Here is a 16,558-nt window from a genome sequence, read left to right as displayed (position 1 = left end):
AAGGACGCATTTTACGAGCAGCTCGAACGCGAGTACGACCGCTGCCCAAGCCACGACGTCAAAATCATCATAGGAGATCTAAACGCTCAGGTTGGCCAGGAGGAGGAGTTCAGACCGATGATTGGAAAGTTCAGCGCCCACCGGCTGACGAACGAAAACGGCCTACGACTGATAGATTTTGCCGCCTTCAAGAACATGGCCATTCGTAGCACCTATTTCCAGCACAGCCTCCCGAATCGGTACATCTGGAGTTCACATCAGCTAACAGAATCGCAAATCGACCACGTTTTGATCGATGGACGGCACTTCTCCGACATAACCGACGTCAAAACCTATCGTGACGCTAACATTGACTCCGACCACTACCTGGTGGTGGTGAAACTGCGCAGAAAACTATCCGCCATCAATGATGTGCGGTAGCGACGCCCGCCCCGGTACAATCTCGAGCTGCTGAAACAACCGGATTTCACCAATGCGTACGCGCAGCATCTTGAGGCAGCGTTGCCGGATGAGGGCGAGCTTGATAGGGCCCCTCTTTAAGACTGCTGGAGGACAGTCAAAGCAGCCATTAACGACGCTGCCGAAAGCGTTGTCGGATATGTGGAACGGAGCTCAAGAAACGATTGGTTCGACGAGGATTGCCAGAAGGTTTTAGAGGAGAAGAATGCAGCGCGGGCTGCAATGCTAAGCATGGTACGCGGTAAAACGTGGAGCGATACAGACTGAAGCGGAAACAGCAAACCCGCCTATTCCGGGACAAAAAGCACCGCCTGGAAGAGGAGGAATGCCGAGAGATGGAGTTGCTGTACCGTTCTTAAAAAACGCGGAAGTTTTATCAGAAGCTCAACACATCCCGCAAAGGCTTCGTGCAGTGAGCTGAGATGTGCCGGGATAAGTATGAGAGCATCTTGACGGACGGACGTGAGGTGATCGAAAGGTGGAAGCAGCACTACGATGAACACCTGAATGGCGCAGAGAATACAGGCACAGAAGGTCAGGACAGAGAAAGCGATGACTACGTCGGGCAGTGGAAACAAACTAGCTCCTCCCACGGTGGGGGAAGTTAAGGATGCCATTCAACAGCTCAAGACGTTATATGCCCTATCTACAAAAGAGGCGACAAACTGGACTGTGAATATTATCGAGCAAGCACTATCCTAAACGCCGCCTACGAGTTCGGGGGAAGTTATCAAGCAGGTTTCATCAAAGGCCGCACGACAACGGACTACATCTTTTTCGTGCGGCAAATCCTCCAGAAATGCCGTGAGTAGCAGGTCCCTACGCACCATTCACTCATCGATTTTAAGGCGGCATATGACAGTATTAGCCGTGTAGAGCTATGGAAGATCATGGACGAGAACAGATTTCCCGGGAAGCTCACCAGATTGATCAGAGCAACGATGGACGGTGTACAAAACTGCGTGAAGATTTCGGGCGAACACTCCAGTTCGTTCGAGTCTGGGCGAAGACTACGACAGGGCGATGGACTTTCGTGCCTGTTGTTCAATATTGTGCTTGAAGGTATCATGCGGAGAACCGGACTTAACAGTCGAGGCACGATTTGCACGAGATCCGGTTTGCTTCGCGGACGACATGGATATTATTGGGAGAAAATTTACAACGCGAAGCAACAAGAGTCGGGCTAATAGTGAATGCGTCGAAAACAAAGTACATGCTGGTAGGCGGAACTGAGCGCGACAGGGCCCGCCTAGGAAGCAGTGTTACGATAGACGGGGATATCTTCGAGGTGGTGGACGAGTTCGTCTATCTCAGATCCTTGTTGACGGCTGACAACAACGTTAGTCGGGAAATACGAAGGCGCATCATCAATGGAAGTCGTGCCTACTATGGGCTCCAGAAGAAACTGCATTCAAGAAAGAATCACCCCCTCACCAAATGCACGATGTACAAAACGCTCATAAGACCGGTAGTCCTCTACGGGCATGTTGACGTGGACTGTGCTCGAAGAGGACTTGCAAGCTCTTGGGGTTTTCGAACGCCACGTGCTAAGGACGATCTTCGGCATCATGCAAGAGAACAGCGTATGGCGGCGAAGGATGAATCACGAGCTCGCTCAACTCTACGGCGAACCCAGTACCATTAAGGTAGCTGAAGCTGAAAGGCTACGCTGGACAGGGCATGTTGCAAGAATGCCGGATAACAGCCCTGTAAAGTTGGTGTTTGCTATAAATCCAGTCGTAATAAGAAGGCGTGGGGCGCAGCGAGCTAGGAGGATTGACCAGGTGCACTACATGGACATGAATAGCGTGGGGTCGAGTTGAGGATGGAGAGAAGCGGCCATGAACCGAGTGAATTGACAAAATATTTTTGTTGAGGTTCAAATTCCGCCAATAATAGAAACAGTGAAGAGTTTTGAACTTCTTCAATTCCGCCAATAGTTCGCCAAGGAACATCTAAGGAATCGTTAGAACACCTGTCAAAAAAGGAATTTTTAAAATGCTGGCATAATCTTTAGCATAATGTTTCCATTACAGAGCTCAGCCAAATATCCTCCAAATGATGTCAAGCTTTGGGAAGATGATAATTACCATAATAGACAATCAATTTAGCGTAGGGGAAAGTTCGAAATTTACACCAGTCAAATAGGAATTGTGGGGCTTTCCTTCTATCCTAGAGGTAACGTTCGCAGTTACAGAGCAAAGCCATTCTGAAGCGTCTAGGGTTTGATTCTCTATCGGTCCAAGATCTTTTCGTAATGGGTATTTCCTTGAATTCCCTCGAATAAAGTATTATCGTACTTGCCACACGATACACGAATGCACAAATGGCACTTTAGACAAAGAAAGCTGTCAGTTATTGACCGTGTAGGTGCTTATAAGAACACTGAGCTGATAAGCATGTTCTTTCGCAGTGGGGAAGTAATGCCAAGAAAAATAATGTGGATTTTATTAAGAGAAACCGGATCAAATCCTTGAAGTAGCATTTTGAACCACTTTCCCCTACTATCACTTTCTGACGTGCTGCTTCTATGTTGCAGGAAGCAGGTAATATGCGCCACCAGGGAAGAATCTGTATTTTTGAATCGAAGACCGGACAGATCGTGTCCTTAGTACAAGCATTATGAAAAAAAGCTTGCTTGTTATACACAGCACGTGCGTGGTGGTTGTAGGCGCGATCGCTCCTGAGTTAAACCAACAACTTACCTACAGTACCTGCTCCACACACCACCCCAACTGCTTTGAAAAGGAACAAAAAGATAATCTGCAGAAAGGGAAAAGGTCCAAACAATATAGCTTGCCGGATGCAGAAGAGATCAGTTCTCATCGGACTAGCGATAAGATAACAACGGCTAGTTTTTTGTCTTTTATCGAAAAGAATAATTGAAAACCAATTATGTCGACGACAAAAGTGCTAAGATCAACTGTTAATAATTTGGTTTTTGAAGGTATTAAATTTCCGTTAGATGATCTCGATAATAGTGCTCGCACTTGCAACTGCTCTCGACGAGCTGATCTTCTGTTGATGATCTTCCGATTCCTTTGCTACATCTGCTACAATTTGTTTCGAGGTGCTCTATGGCAGTATCTAATGGTTTTGGAAACAGTGCAACGTTGTAATCTAAAGAGAAGTTATCACACCCGAGATGAACTGCCAGAAGTGTCCTGTGGCGATGCAGACCAGGACAGTGAAGATGAGATATTAGACGACGAAAAAGAAGAGGTAAGTTCCCGCACCAGTTATTACGAATATTGCTTCCATTGACCGTTAAATCCAATCACTTAGCTATACATGGTTGATGAAACACAAGCTGTGAAAAAAGAATCGAACCGTTCATAAAGCGGCTTCCACGAATTACGAAACGCTAGAAGGGAAGGAGGATTTGATTAATACAATGTTTGAAAATTTTCACACAAAAAGCGTCACAGAAGGGGGAAGGTTGTCACAGATTGCCAATTTAAGTAATTCTCGTAACAAATGAATGCTACCTAAGATCTTTCTCTAGCCTTCTTGCGGTTACCGTTGTGACTAAAAAACTAGAGCTGCGTTTGATTCCCGGGTGGAACAGAATCTTTTACGAAAAGGATCATCCATAAATGACGTAGCATTTTTCATTGATTTTCACACCCTTCCCCCTCGTAGCATGTTATAGCAAATTACGCTAAGGTTCTTCAACCGGCCTTCGATCCTCTCAACTTGCACGGCCACCATTTCACTATTATGTACCTATGAAAGATCTTACCCAAGGTTGTTCGTACTCCGAGGAGGTAGGGATAGGAATTGCTTTTACCAATTATAAACTATATAATTATATAATAATGTAGTTTTAAGATACATTACTTTTTTAAATTAATAACATATTCAACGTATTAACATAGATTATTTACAATTTCAGAATATGAACGATATGTACTACGACGATTCGTGGATTGAAACAGACGATTATTCTCTGACTGATATGGTAAATATGATATGAATATCATCAACAGCATCGCATATTTTCGCATCCAACCCAACATTCCTCTATAATTCTTTTGGCATATTTCTTTCAAAGATGTTCTGGGTGAAATCGATCAATAAGTTACAAAATTTTGATTTATTGACCGAGCTATACTCTGATGTTTATATATTTAAAAAATTCATTGAAATTGATCAATTTCACTCTAATATATGATTCATTAATACATGCTTCGCGGCATAAAGACAATCATCATCAACATTGGAAAATACTTATTGTTTTACTGTAGATATTTCTGGGTAGTCTCGATGGATGCCGAAAATAAGACCACTACCAAAGCAATGTTGTTTAAAAGAGAAAAAGTAATAATTAAATCATTTATTTTTTTTATTTCTTAGGAAATAACTCATGCTTATTCGTCATTTGTTGAGGATAGTGGTATAAAGTAAGTATTGAAACAGTTCAATAACAAAAATATCTATAAAATTATAAACAATGGTGATACTATACTCCAAATCTCCAAAACATCTTCTATTTTTAAAATCTATTTCGATTTTTAATAATTGGTATTAAATTAAATTTTTAAATAATTCTTCGTGGCTGCCAGAAGAAGGTTTAAGTCATTCAATAAATTAAAATAACAAATTCGCATTTAACATTCAATAAATTGTTTATGATATAATATTGTAGAATTTCGTTAAAAGTTTTTTGTTTTAAATGAACGCACTACTTTTCGATATTTCGGATAACGATGATGGTTACAACATTGATTTTTTTTACAGCTCATCGAGTGATACTGTGGATGAAAATGTACTATTTGTCACCTATTTGGACAGCGAGGACAACTCTGATTATAGAGACGACGATTTCAATGGTGTTTCACAGAATATCAGCGATATTGATCCCTTAGAACTTGTTCTGTGTCAATTCGAGATCGATTGGGATGCTCCGTTTTGCGATCAGGCCCATAAGAAGGAAATCGAAGAAGAGTTATTTTATGAGGAGGAGGAATTTTTCATCGATGACGATTGCGTAGATTGGGAGGCAGATGAATTTGATTTTTGGACTGAGGAATATCTACATGCACTGCCGTCAAATCACACATTAGCGGAAAACTCAAAAGCTTATAGTAGCGCAGTTGAAAGCTTTATATCAACGCCATTCACCCTCGAAAAGAAGACCAATGGGTTATCGTAAGTAAACAAATTGAACAATAATTTTCTCAATTGAAACTCATACATTAATTGCAGGTTACTCGATGATGACGTTTTAGCAGCGATTACTGGCGTGCCAAATTCACGAACTGTCAATACCAAGCATAATTAAAGTAAGCGCTAAACAAAATGAAATTATTAATAAGACTAGCATAGTTTATTAAATAATGGGTTTGATTGTATATATTATAGAGTAAAGCTTATTAGTGTTATACACTTTTTAAAATTGTGATTATTAATATGATAATAGGTTTATCATACGGAAAGTGATAAGAGTATAAATGAAAAACATACAAATTTTAAAAGATGTATATGAAATATGTAATAATTTTTTTAAATATATATGTTGCGTAGGTTTCATTAGTTTTTTGTTTTCCTTCTAAGCAATGGGGGGATAATCTGCTCAACAGGCTCCGGACCAAGGTCCGGGAGTGTGGGGTTGGGGACCATTTACTACATGCAAGCAGTAAACAGGACTACACCCCCGACCCACTAAACCATTCCCATTGCCGCCAAACCCTTCGTCTCTCCGGGACCACCAAGAAGGCATTGCTTCGGAGAGGGGCTATTGCACATCGCATCCTCCAGGTTAGCTGCGTAGCCATGCAGCAACGAACATAGATGACACGCTTAGGGGGGTCCACCAAGGTAGCATGCTGGCGCTTTGCCAGCTTCCCAGGTGGTCCTCACCTCCCATTGTCCGCTGAAGGCTGCACCGCAGGTATCAAGAACTGATACTGCGGGCTTTGCAATTTGACCTACTGAAGGCTCAGGCCCTATCAGCTAGCACCAGCTGGGATTGCTGACGAAGGGGCCTCCACCTGCCCCGAACAACCAGAGGCTCGTATCCAACCAAGTAAGCCGGCGCCACGACAGCAGCGCTACCAGGATGTTCTCCCCGCGGCCACTTAATTGCTGTAAGGGTTGATTTCGACCGTAGGGCACCGGTATGACCTACGTAGCCGACTGCGAACCCTTGGACCACCTGTTGTTTAGCGTCTGCACTAGCCACTCCTCGAGTCCACTCGCCACCTCCTTTGTAGTTCCGAGGCGATATGGGTAATAGCCGATGAAACGGCATTCCAGCCAAACTCGTCTTCACACATCCTCTGAACCAAATTGTCCGGAGTCGTGTCCTGACCACATGTGGCAAACATGCGGTCACGCATTGTGCGGAAACGCGGGCACACGAACAAAACGTGTTCCGCCGTTTCCTCTAAACCTGCACAAACTGGACATTCGAGAGAACCCGCATGACCGAAACGGTGTAGATACTGTCTAAAGCAACCATGCCCCGAAAGGACCTGTGTCAGGTGGAATGTTAGTTCCCCATGGCGCCTATTGACCCAGATATCTAACCTCGGAATCAACCTGTGAGTCCACACTCCCTTAGTGGAACTGTCCCACACATGCTGCCATAGAGGCCAGTCTGGCAGTGCTGCGTATCCCTTTTGTGCCGCGCCTTTCGAAGCACTCTATGTCTTCCATGATAAGGATACCAATAGGCACCATACCGGTGATGACGCAGAGTGCATCGTGTGACACGGTACGGTACGCGCTAGCAACCCTCAGACACATTAGCCTATAAGTACTCTCTAGCTTGCTACGGTAGCTATCGGTACTTAAAGCCGTGCCCCAAGCCGGGCCACCATACCTCAGTATGGACGAGGCGACACTGGCCAGAAGCTTACGCTTACTGGCGTACACCGCAGAGCTATTGGACATCATCCGGGACAGTGCCACAATAGCTGTGGAGGTTCTCTTGCAGGCATAATCAACATGGCTACCGAAGGTTTCATTAGTTTGTCTATTCTAAATTGTTAACCTATATAATGCATGAGCATGAGCATATATAACCGTAAACTGCATACAATTCGTAGTTGTTACTTCGTGATTGACCAGAACAATCGAAGTTGCACAGAGATTTAATGAATGGGGCTTGGGATCAGCTCACCAATCTCAAAGTGCTCAAATCAAGAGCTCAAAATTTGAAAGTCAATTACGGAGCCGGCCACGTCCTTACAGTCATCGGGGGAAGGGAATGAATGTTTGTTAGACAACCATTGCTACTAGAGACCGAAGAATCTTCTCCATCTCCACAGTTATCATGAACAGGATATTGGGTTAGTGGGATAAGGTAAAGATCTGAGAGTCACCTTCGATATGATCACTACTACCGCGATCCGCGCCACTATTTACTTGTGCTACGCGAGCGACGCGACATTAAAGAAATAAATACATTTTTGGCGGAAGACATGTTGTCCTTCTTTTTGTCGAAAGTAAAGTAAAGATATCAATAATCACCGGACTCAGTGCGCATCGTACCTTCGAGTGTATACGAATTCTCTCTGCTCTTGGACGTTTGTTTCAACCTTTCGATTGTCACGCGAATTTTTGTAATGCGAGTAGTCGCGCGTTGCACTTTGTACAACACCCTCAGTTCATTATGTTCAACATGAAATACCTCGCGATCTAGATTAAGTAAATAAAAACCATCTTCGACAAAGTTGTTAAGGAAATCAAGGGCTGACATGCGGTGATTACTCAGTTTCGGAATTCCGTCACCAAGGAGCACTAGTGTGCATAAAAGTTTTGTTTTGCAAATATCTCAGGAGTCTGACCACTTAGAAGGATGGCATCTTCGACATAGTTGTTCAGTAGCTCAAGGACTATCATTATTTGAGCCAAGAAATTCTAAATTTTGCCACCAGATGGCGCTAGTGCGCATGACACTGTTTTGCGGACATCTCAGGAACCTTACTACCGTAATTCGGGGTGTAGTTGATCAGTGGGGAGAAGTTGATCATTTATGTACCGACATGTATAAACTGTCAAGAGAGCATTGATTCAATTTCAATTAACACATTTTCTGTGACATCATATTACCTGATGGCTGCTCTTGATGTTCCTTAGTTCGGTTTGACATTCAAGATAATTATACCATGAAAAAAAAGATTTTCATGAAATGTTTAATGTACTGTTGAAGGGTTCTTCTCCAAACAATCTACTATTGACAAGTCTGTATAGAGACACCATTTAAATAAACTGTTTCATACATTTCAGATATTTTCTGTGAATCTAGTTTTGAATTTGCTTAGTGGATAAACAAGCATTTTCTGAGTGAAAAATGTATATTTTTGTGCGCGAGTCGCTAATTTAAAAGAAAATTGCATAGCTTTAAGCGTTTAATGTGGTGTGTTCTGTAATTTACAACATTCAAATTAAAGATTGACCGATAAATCATTGGGGGATTCTCTATGGCCGGACAGCCTCAATGCCCGGACAGTTTGAATTTTACAAAAACGAATAATGATATTAAGGATATTAAGATTTTAGTATTCCAGGATTATACCAAAACACATTTTTGTAGTATATACAAACTATGACGTTTCCATGTCCAAACGTAAATAGACAGTAACTATTAAAAGTTTCACTTTGATACAATCTACAACAAAAATGTGAAACGATAAAATTTCATACAAATGTAGCCACAAATGTTTCTTATAATTTAAGCTGAATTGTCTCCGAACGTTGACTTCAGTGAGTTTTGCATCAATCACAATGCAAAATTTATTAGAAAATGTAGAATTTCAAAGAAAAGCAACCTTTCTTTATAAACCATTGCAAGTCCTCTATGGCTGGACACCTCTTGTCCTCTATGATCGGACAGTGAAAATGATAACCTTATATGGGGATCTAATTTATAATTCATTTATAATTATATTTTTTCATAAATGTAGGGTACAAACAAAAAACAGCAACGAAAATAAAGCATAAACAACTAAACTTTCGGTCCTTGGAGGCCTTATAAAGTGCTGGAAATATGATGCTTTTAAGGCAAATGAGCACACGAGAAGCAGCCACAAGATATGATGTACAGTCATCTCTTCATAACTTCATAGTGAAGGGACCATTGAGTTAGAGAGATATCGTGTTACAGAATACTAAACCAGTGCAAATATGCGATTCAAGGGACCATCGAGGTAGCCATGAACACCAAATTTTACCATGGTTCTCTAACTAGATATTGAGATACGGAGGTCGAGTAAGGGAGAGTTGACTGTTCCTAAGAGCACACTTTAACCTTCGAGCAAAGAAATTGTGAAGAACTATAAACGCGTTGAATTCTCGAAGGCATTTTTATCTGAATACGAGCAACCGCTAATGCAAAAAATAAAATATATATAAAATATCAAGAAGGAGTTTATGGAACTGGCGTATGATCTCGTTAATATGCTCCATACGCAGTACATCATGCAAAGATTGAACCCACAAGGCATGTATCGACATACGAGGCACCCCTTAACCTTTCTGTGGGTTCGGTGTAAACTTTGACGGTGAAAATCATAGTGTCCGATCATAGAGGACATAGTGTCCGGCCATGGTGCACATTTCAGTGCACACCATTTTTGGTACATGATATAATCCACCATAAAATGAATTGGAAAGGTTTATTTTTGTTCTCATGAGAGTTTTTACTTAAAATAATGTGAATTGTTTATACTGTACAAAAATTTACGGTAAAACTAATGTAGATTTTGAAATATTACCAAAAAACAAAAAGTGTCCGGGCATAGGGGACTTCCCCACAAGTTGTAAGATTTTTGAGACTTGATCCAGATTCAGTGACCCCAAATTTAGAAAAGCATATCTCTTTATTTTAGGAAACTTACCGCAATAATTGATCATCTTCACCTCGGAATCAAAAACTCCACTTATTGATTTATTTTTAATGTGTTTGTTATTAAGTGAATATTTCGAAATTTATCTTGTTTAATTTGATAAATAAACCATAACCATATGTTTTAAAAAATTTTGGATAATAATACATGTATTCTACTAGGAGTTACAGAGTAGAATCGCTTGAAAGTGATCAACTTCACCCCATTTTACGGTACTTAGAAAGACGACATCTTCGGTTAAATTATTCAGTAGCACCAGGCAGCGCTAGTGGGTGATAAATGACTGGACAATGCGTACCATTGGTACTTCGCGTACCTGCAGGTATAAAATAGACCCCATTTGTGGTCCTTAGCCTCTTGTCCAGTAACTCCTATCCCTACATTTCCGTGGTGCCGCCTGGGATACGAGTAACCGTAGGGAAGATCGGGTAACCAACCCTGGTGGAACCTTGGTCGTATGCTGACAGGGAAGGGGGGCTCCTCTCTTCTGAGGGTGTAGCTTATCAGAGCGTCTGTTCTCCATGTTAGGGGCGGCTCAAAACAGCGTCTGTTCTCCATGTTAGGAGCGGCTGATCATCGTCCTAGTGCCAGCGTGGGACTCTAAGCAGTGCTGTGCACGATGATCCTCCGGCGAGACAGGGGGTTGGTGCAGGCCTTACAAGCCAGCCGTAAAAATCATCAGTACAGGAAGCAAACAATGTAAATTCGGACCGAAACAATCGGCATAGACGAAAACGGACTAACGATTGGAAACTCGGATCATGGAACTGTAAGTCTCTCAATTTCTTGGGAAGTACCCGCATTCTTTCCGAATTATTGAGGGTCCGCAAGTTCGACATCGTAGCGCTGCAGGAGGTTTGCTGGAAAGGGTCGACGGTACATACGTATAGGGATGGTTATACCTAAAGAAACTATAAGCAAAGAAGCGAAATGTTCCAATTGGAATTCCAAGTTTACTGTCAATGTCATTCTAATCGAGCAGGAGACTTGTCAAACACTTTTTCACACAAGCTGAAAACGGCTCACACAAAAATGTTACCGCCCACGAAAATTTTGCTTCTTCTGAAGTAGCATATTTTCTGAATACTTGAGTGTCGGTTGCAATTTTCATGCTTTGCATAAAGAATGCTCTACTCATTACATTGGTTTTCCACACATTCAGTCAATTTTTCATTCGTTACCCAAACCTGTGAAAATTCAACACATAAAACCTGTGACTCACTTTTAGCGTGGGATTCAACATTGGCAGTGCTGCGTAATAGATTTGGCACAGTTGCTAGCTGATTTATTTTGAATATGATCAGATTTCGTCTCTTTATAATTTAGACTCTTTAGTTATACCATCTACCAGAGCTGCGGCAATAGACATGAGCTGGGCACAGCTTTTATCGTGATGGGCGAAATGCAGAGGCGCGTGATTGGGTGGTGGCCAATCGACAACAGAATGTGCAAGTTGATGATCAAAGGCCGTTTCTTCAATATCAGCATAATCAACGTGCACAGCCCTCACCTAGCAAGTGACGATGACGATAAGGACGCTTTCTACGCGCAGCTGGAACGTGAATACGACGGCTGCCCAAGCCATGATGTCAAAATCGTTATCGGAGATCTCAACGCTCAGGTTGGCCAGGAGGAGGAATTTAGACCGATTATAGGGAAGTTCAGCGCTCACCAGCTTACGAACGTAAACGGCCTTAGACTGATTGATTTCGCCGCCTCCAAAAACATGGCCATACGTAGTACCTACTTCCAGCACAGCCTCCCGTATCGGTACACCTGGAGATCACCCCAACAGACTGAATCACAAATCGACCACGTTTTGATTGATGGAAGGCACTTCTCGGACATTATCGACGTCAGAACCTATCGCGGCGCAAACATCGATTCGGACCACTACCTTGTGACGGTTAAAGTGCGCCAACGACTCTCCGTTGTGAACAAAATTCGGTACCGACGCCCGCCCCGATACAATCTGGAGCGACTCAAGCAACCCGAAGTCGCAACTGAATACGCGCAAAGCCTTGAGGCAGCGTTGCCGGAAGAGGGAGAGCTCACCGAAGCCCCTCTTGAGGACTGCTGGAGTAGTCTCAAAGCAGCCATAAACAACGCAGCGGAAGGTGCCATTGGGTTCGTGGAAGCAAATCGACGGAACGGTTGGTTCGACGAGGAGTGTCAGACGGTTTTGGACGAGAAGAATGCAGCGCGGGCGATGATGCTGCAGCAAGGCACCCGTCAAAACGTGGAACGATACAAACAGAAGCGAAGACAGCAAACCCATCTATTCCGGGATAAAAAGCGCCGCCTGGAAGAGTTGGAGTGCGAAGAGATGGAGCAGTTGTATCGTTCTCAAGAAACACGTAAGTTCTACAAGAAACTAAATGCATCCCGCAAAGGCTTTGTGCCGCGAGCCGAAATGTGCCGGGATAAGGATGGTGGTATCTTGACGGACGAACGTGAGGTGATTGAAAGTTGGAAGCAGCACTACGATGAACACCTAAACAGCGCAGAGGAGGAAGATCAAGACAGCAGGAGGAATGGCTTCATCAGTACGGCGGATGAGGGAGACGTGCCAACTCCCAAAATAGGTGAAGTTAAGGATGCTATCAAACAGCTCAAGAACAACAAAGCAGCTGGAAATGATGGTATTGGAGCGGAACTTATTAAAATGGGCCCGGACAGGTTGGCCACTTGTCTGCACCGATTGATAGCCAGGATCTGGGATACAGAACAGCTACCGGAGGAGTGGAAGGAGGGAATAATATACCCAATATACAAAAAGGGTGACAAGTTAGAATGTGAGAACTATCGAGCGATCACCATTCTTAATGCAGCCTATAAAGTGCTTTCCCAGATCATCTTCCGCCGTCTATCGCCACTGGCAAGCAGATTTGTTGGAAGTTATCAAGCCGGATTTGTGGACGGTCGATCGACGACAGACCAAATCTTTATGTTGCGGCAGATCCTCCAAAAGTGTCGCGAATATCAAGTCCCTACGCACCACCTATTCATCGATTTCAAAGCGGCCCATGATACCATCGACCGCGAAGAGCTATGGAAGATTATGGACGAGAACGGTTTTCCCGGGAAGCTGACTAGACTGATCAAAGCTACGATGGATAGTGTACAGTGCTGTGTGAAGATATCGGGTGCTTTATCGGACCCGTTTGAAACACGCAAAGGACTTCGACAAGGTGATGGTCTTTCCTGCCTCCTGTTCAATATTGCGCTAGAAGGTGTTATGAAACGGGCGGGCTTCAACATGCGGGGCACGATCTTCAATAAATCCAGCCAGTTCATTTGTTTCGCTGACGACGTGGACATTGTCGGAAGAACGTTCCAGGTGGTTGCTGAACAGTGTACCAGGCTGAAACGTGAAGCAGATCGGGTTGGATTGAAGGTAAATACGTCGAAGACGAAATATCTGCTGGCTGGAGGAACCGAGCGCGATAGAGCTCGCATAGGCAGACGCGTGACGATCGACGGGGATGAGTTCGAGGTGGTGGACGAATTCGTCTACCTCGGATCATTGATAACGTCGGATAACAACTGCAGCAGAGAAATTCGAAGACGTATCATCGCCGGAAGTCGTGCTTACTATGGACTCCACAAGACCTTGCGGTCTGGTAAACTTCACTTCCGTACTAAGTGTACCATGTACAAGACGCTAATAAGACCGGTAGTCCTCTACGGGCATGAGACGTGGACAATGCTCGAAGAGGACCTGCAAGCGCTAGGAGTTTTTGAACGACGTGTGCTTAGGACGATCTTCGGCGGAGTATGTGAGAACGGCGTATGGAGGAGAAGAATGAACCACGAGCTTGCGCAACTCTACGGTGAACCCAGTATCACGAAAGTCGTTAAAGCTGGAAGGGTACGATGGGCGGGACACGTTGTGAGAATGCCGGACAACAATCCCGCAAAAATGGTGTTCAACTCAAATCCGGCCGGTACAAGACGAAGGGGAGCGCAACGAGCTAGGTGGTTTGACCAAGTGGAGCAGGATCTTGGAAGTGTGGGGCGATCGAGGAATTGGAGGTTAGCAGCCATGGACCGAGTTAGTTGGCGTAACATTGTGGCGCAGGTCATGTCTTGAAGGACGTAGCGCCAGCAAAATTAAAGTAAGTAAGGCAGCGCTAGTGAGCATGAAATTTTTGGTTTTCAGATATCTCAGGAGCCTGACCACTTTGAAAGATGGCGTATTCGGCAAAGTTGTTCAGTAGCTCAAGGGCTATCATTATTTGAGTCAAGAAATTCGAGATTTAGCCACCAGGTGGCGCTACAAAACAAAAGATTCATGCCCACTAGCACTGCCTGGTGGAAAAATTTCAAATCAAATGCCCTAACAATGATAGCCCTTGAATTACTGAACAACTTTGTTGAAAACGTCATCTCTCTAAATAGGCAGGCTCCTGAGATATCTGCAAAACATAGTAAAAGTTTCATGCAAACTAGTTCCACCTAGCGACCAAGTTGCGAATCAAATTATGTACCACTTTCAGAACAACTTTACCGAAGACCCTATGTTTCAAAATCATTAGGATTTTGAGATGATATTGATTTAAAATTGTAGTCTACTCGAACCGAATATAGTGCGTTCATTATTATGCGACTTTTTTCCGCATTTTAAAGAGCCATACTGCAAACAAAAACTGTTGGGTATTGTTTTTTTTAGTTTGGTGTCGATAGATATCATTTTTATAAAATTATAGCATTCAAATCACAGCTGTTGTACAAAGTCCAACAGCGCGACAGCCCGAAGATTAACAATTAAATAGTGCTAAAGCAATAAAACAGTGCTATTAAAACAGTACTTTTCAGTACTATTTTTTCTACTATTGATCCCTTTACGATCCTTGATTTTGTTGGATCTGTTGGCGAAAGCTAGCGGTGGTAATCCTTCTTGAAAAAAAACCTCTCGAAGGTCACGTCTTCTCTCGTTTATTCACTAAACATGGTTGCAACTACAAACAAAAAGAAAGGTGAATCTCTGAATTTACAACTTCCTTCAAAAAAAACTGGTGTTTAAAACTGTCACGAAACGTGGTTCTTTGATTCAAGTGAGGAAGCAAAGAGTGCCGCCAATCGTGGTCAGTTGTTCCGAATTTGGGGGATTTAGGCAGGAGATCTTGAACTCTATTAAGGGAATCAAGCTTTCCTTCCAAATCGCAAAGCAAGGAGACTGTAGCATTTTGCCGGAAACTCTTAAGGTGAAACAGTTTGGAATCTACTTCTAAGATTGCACTAAAACTTAAAAGGCACAAATCTTGCAAAGAACGCATCCAACAACAGTGTGCTTTTTATTTTGGTTTTGTGCACTAGCAGAAAGTTAAAAATAAGAAGATCAGAAGGCACGGTAAATGGCTACCCGACTAGAGGTACATAACAAAATATACTAAAATTTTATCAGAATATGATATGCATATCTTATTATGATATAATTTTGATAAACACCAACATCAACAGAAAATATTGAAACAAAAATATATCCTATTGTGTTATATTTATTTTGAATATATTTCATTTTGGTTATTTTTAACAAATTTATAATAAAATTAAATACACATCTGTGCCTTTTAATCAACTTAAGTTTTTGAATCAAGCGAAAATATATATTTTTTTAGAAGAATGAAAGAAAATCTCTTAGGTCTGTAAACTAGCCAAGCGGTAACAAAAAGTTGTGATGTTAATTTAATTATTGACAAATTGCAAGTGATTAAAAATGACTTGTTGCGACTTTTAAATTCCTTGTATGTTTATTGCAGCAAATATTCAGTTTAATTAGAATTTGATATATGATTGAGGATTTTGCCCTCCAATAGACTCACACCTAAAAAATATTGTCCCACCAAAATATTCTCCCACTATGTTTGCCATATATTGGATGGCGTCGTGGCTAACAAAACCAACAAGTAACGCACATGTAACGCAACATGTTGGATTGTACATTGAATGCAAGTTGCGTGCTTCTATTAAAGTGCCATAGAAACTGATGTGTGAGTATTTATTTTTCCACGTTCAAAATGTGCACGAGAATCTATTCCTCAACAAAATGAACAATAATTGATAAAAAAAACTGGTTAAAACCATACATGCTTCTGTCTATTGCACGGAATATCATGTTTTGTTAAAATGAAATGCCCCGTATATTATACAGTATTGTAATTTTGAAACTTTGTATCAAAAATTATAACTGGACTTGATATGTTTTTGATAGATTAACAACACATTTCGTTATATTTATGTTA

At 42.3% G+C, this 16,558-nt stretch overlaps 1 protein-coding gene across 1 annotated transcript; it reads left to right on the top strand.

Moving 5' to 3' along the window:
• Positions 1-2,921: 2,921 nt before the first annotated feature.
• On the top strand, positions 2,922-5,988 carry LOC5565038. The gene is made up of 5 exons (XM_001649337.2): positions 2,922-3,681; positions 4,355-4,420; positions 4,816-4,862; positions 5,200-5,610; positions 5,668-5,988. The coding sequence occupies exons 1-5, from the start codon at positions 3,355-3,357 to the stop codon at positions 5,741-5,743; spliced, it is 927 nt and encodes a 308-aa protein (XP_001649387.2). The 5' UTR covers positions 2,922-3,354; the 3' UTR covers positions 5,744-5,988.
• The last annotated feature ends 10,570 nt before the right edge of the window (positions 5,989-16,558 follow it).

The sequence above is a fragment of the Aedes aegypti genome, chromosome 1, assembly GCF_002204515.2.
Source record: "Aedes aegypti strain LVP_AGWG chromosome 1, AaegL5.0 Primary Assembly, whole genome shotgun sequence".
In the NCBI taxonomy this organism is placed as follows: domain Eukaryota; kingdom Metazoa; phylum Arthropoda; class Insecta; order Diptera; family Culicidae; genus Aedes; species Aedes aegypti.
The sequence above is the reverse complement of the archived record's forward strand: the minus strand, read 5'-3'. Positions and strand labels throughout refer to the sequence as shown.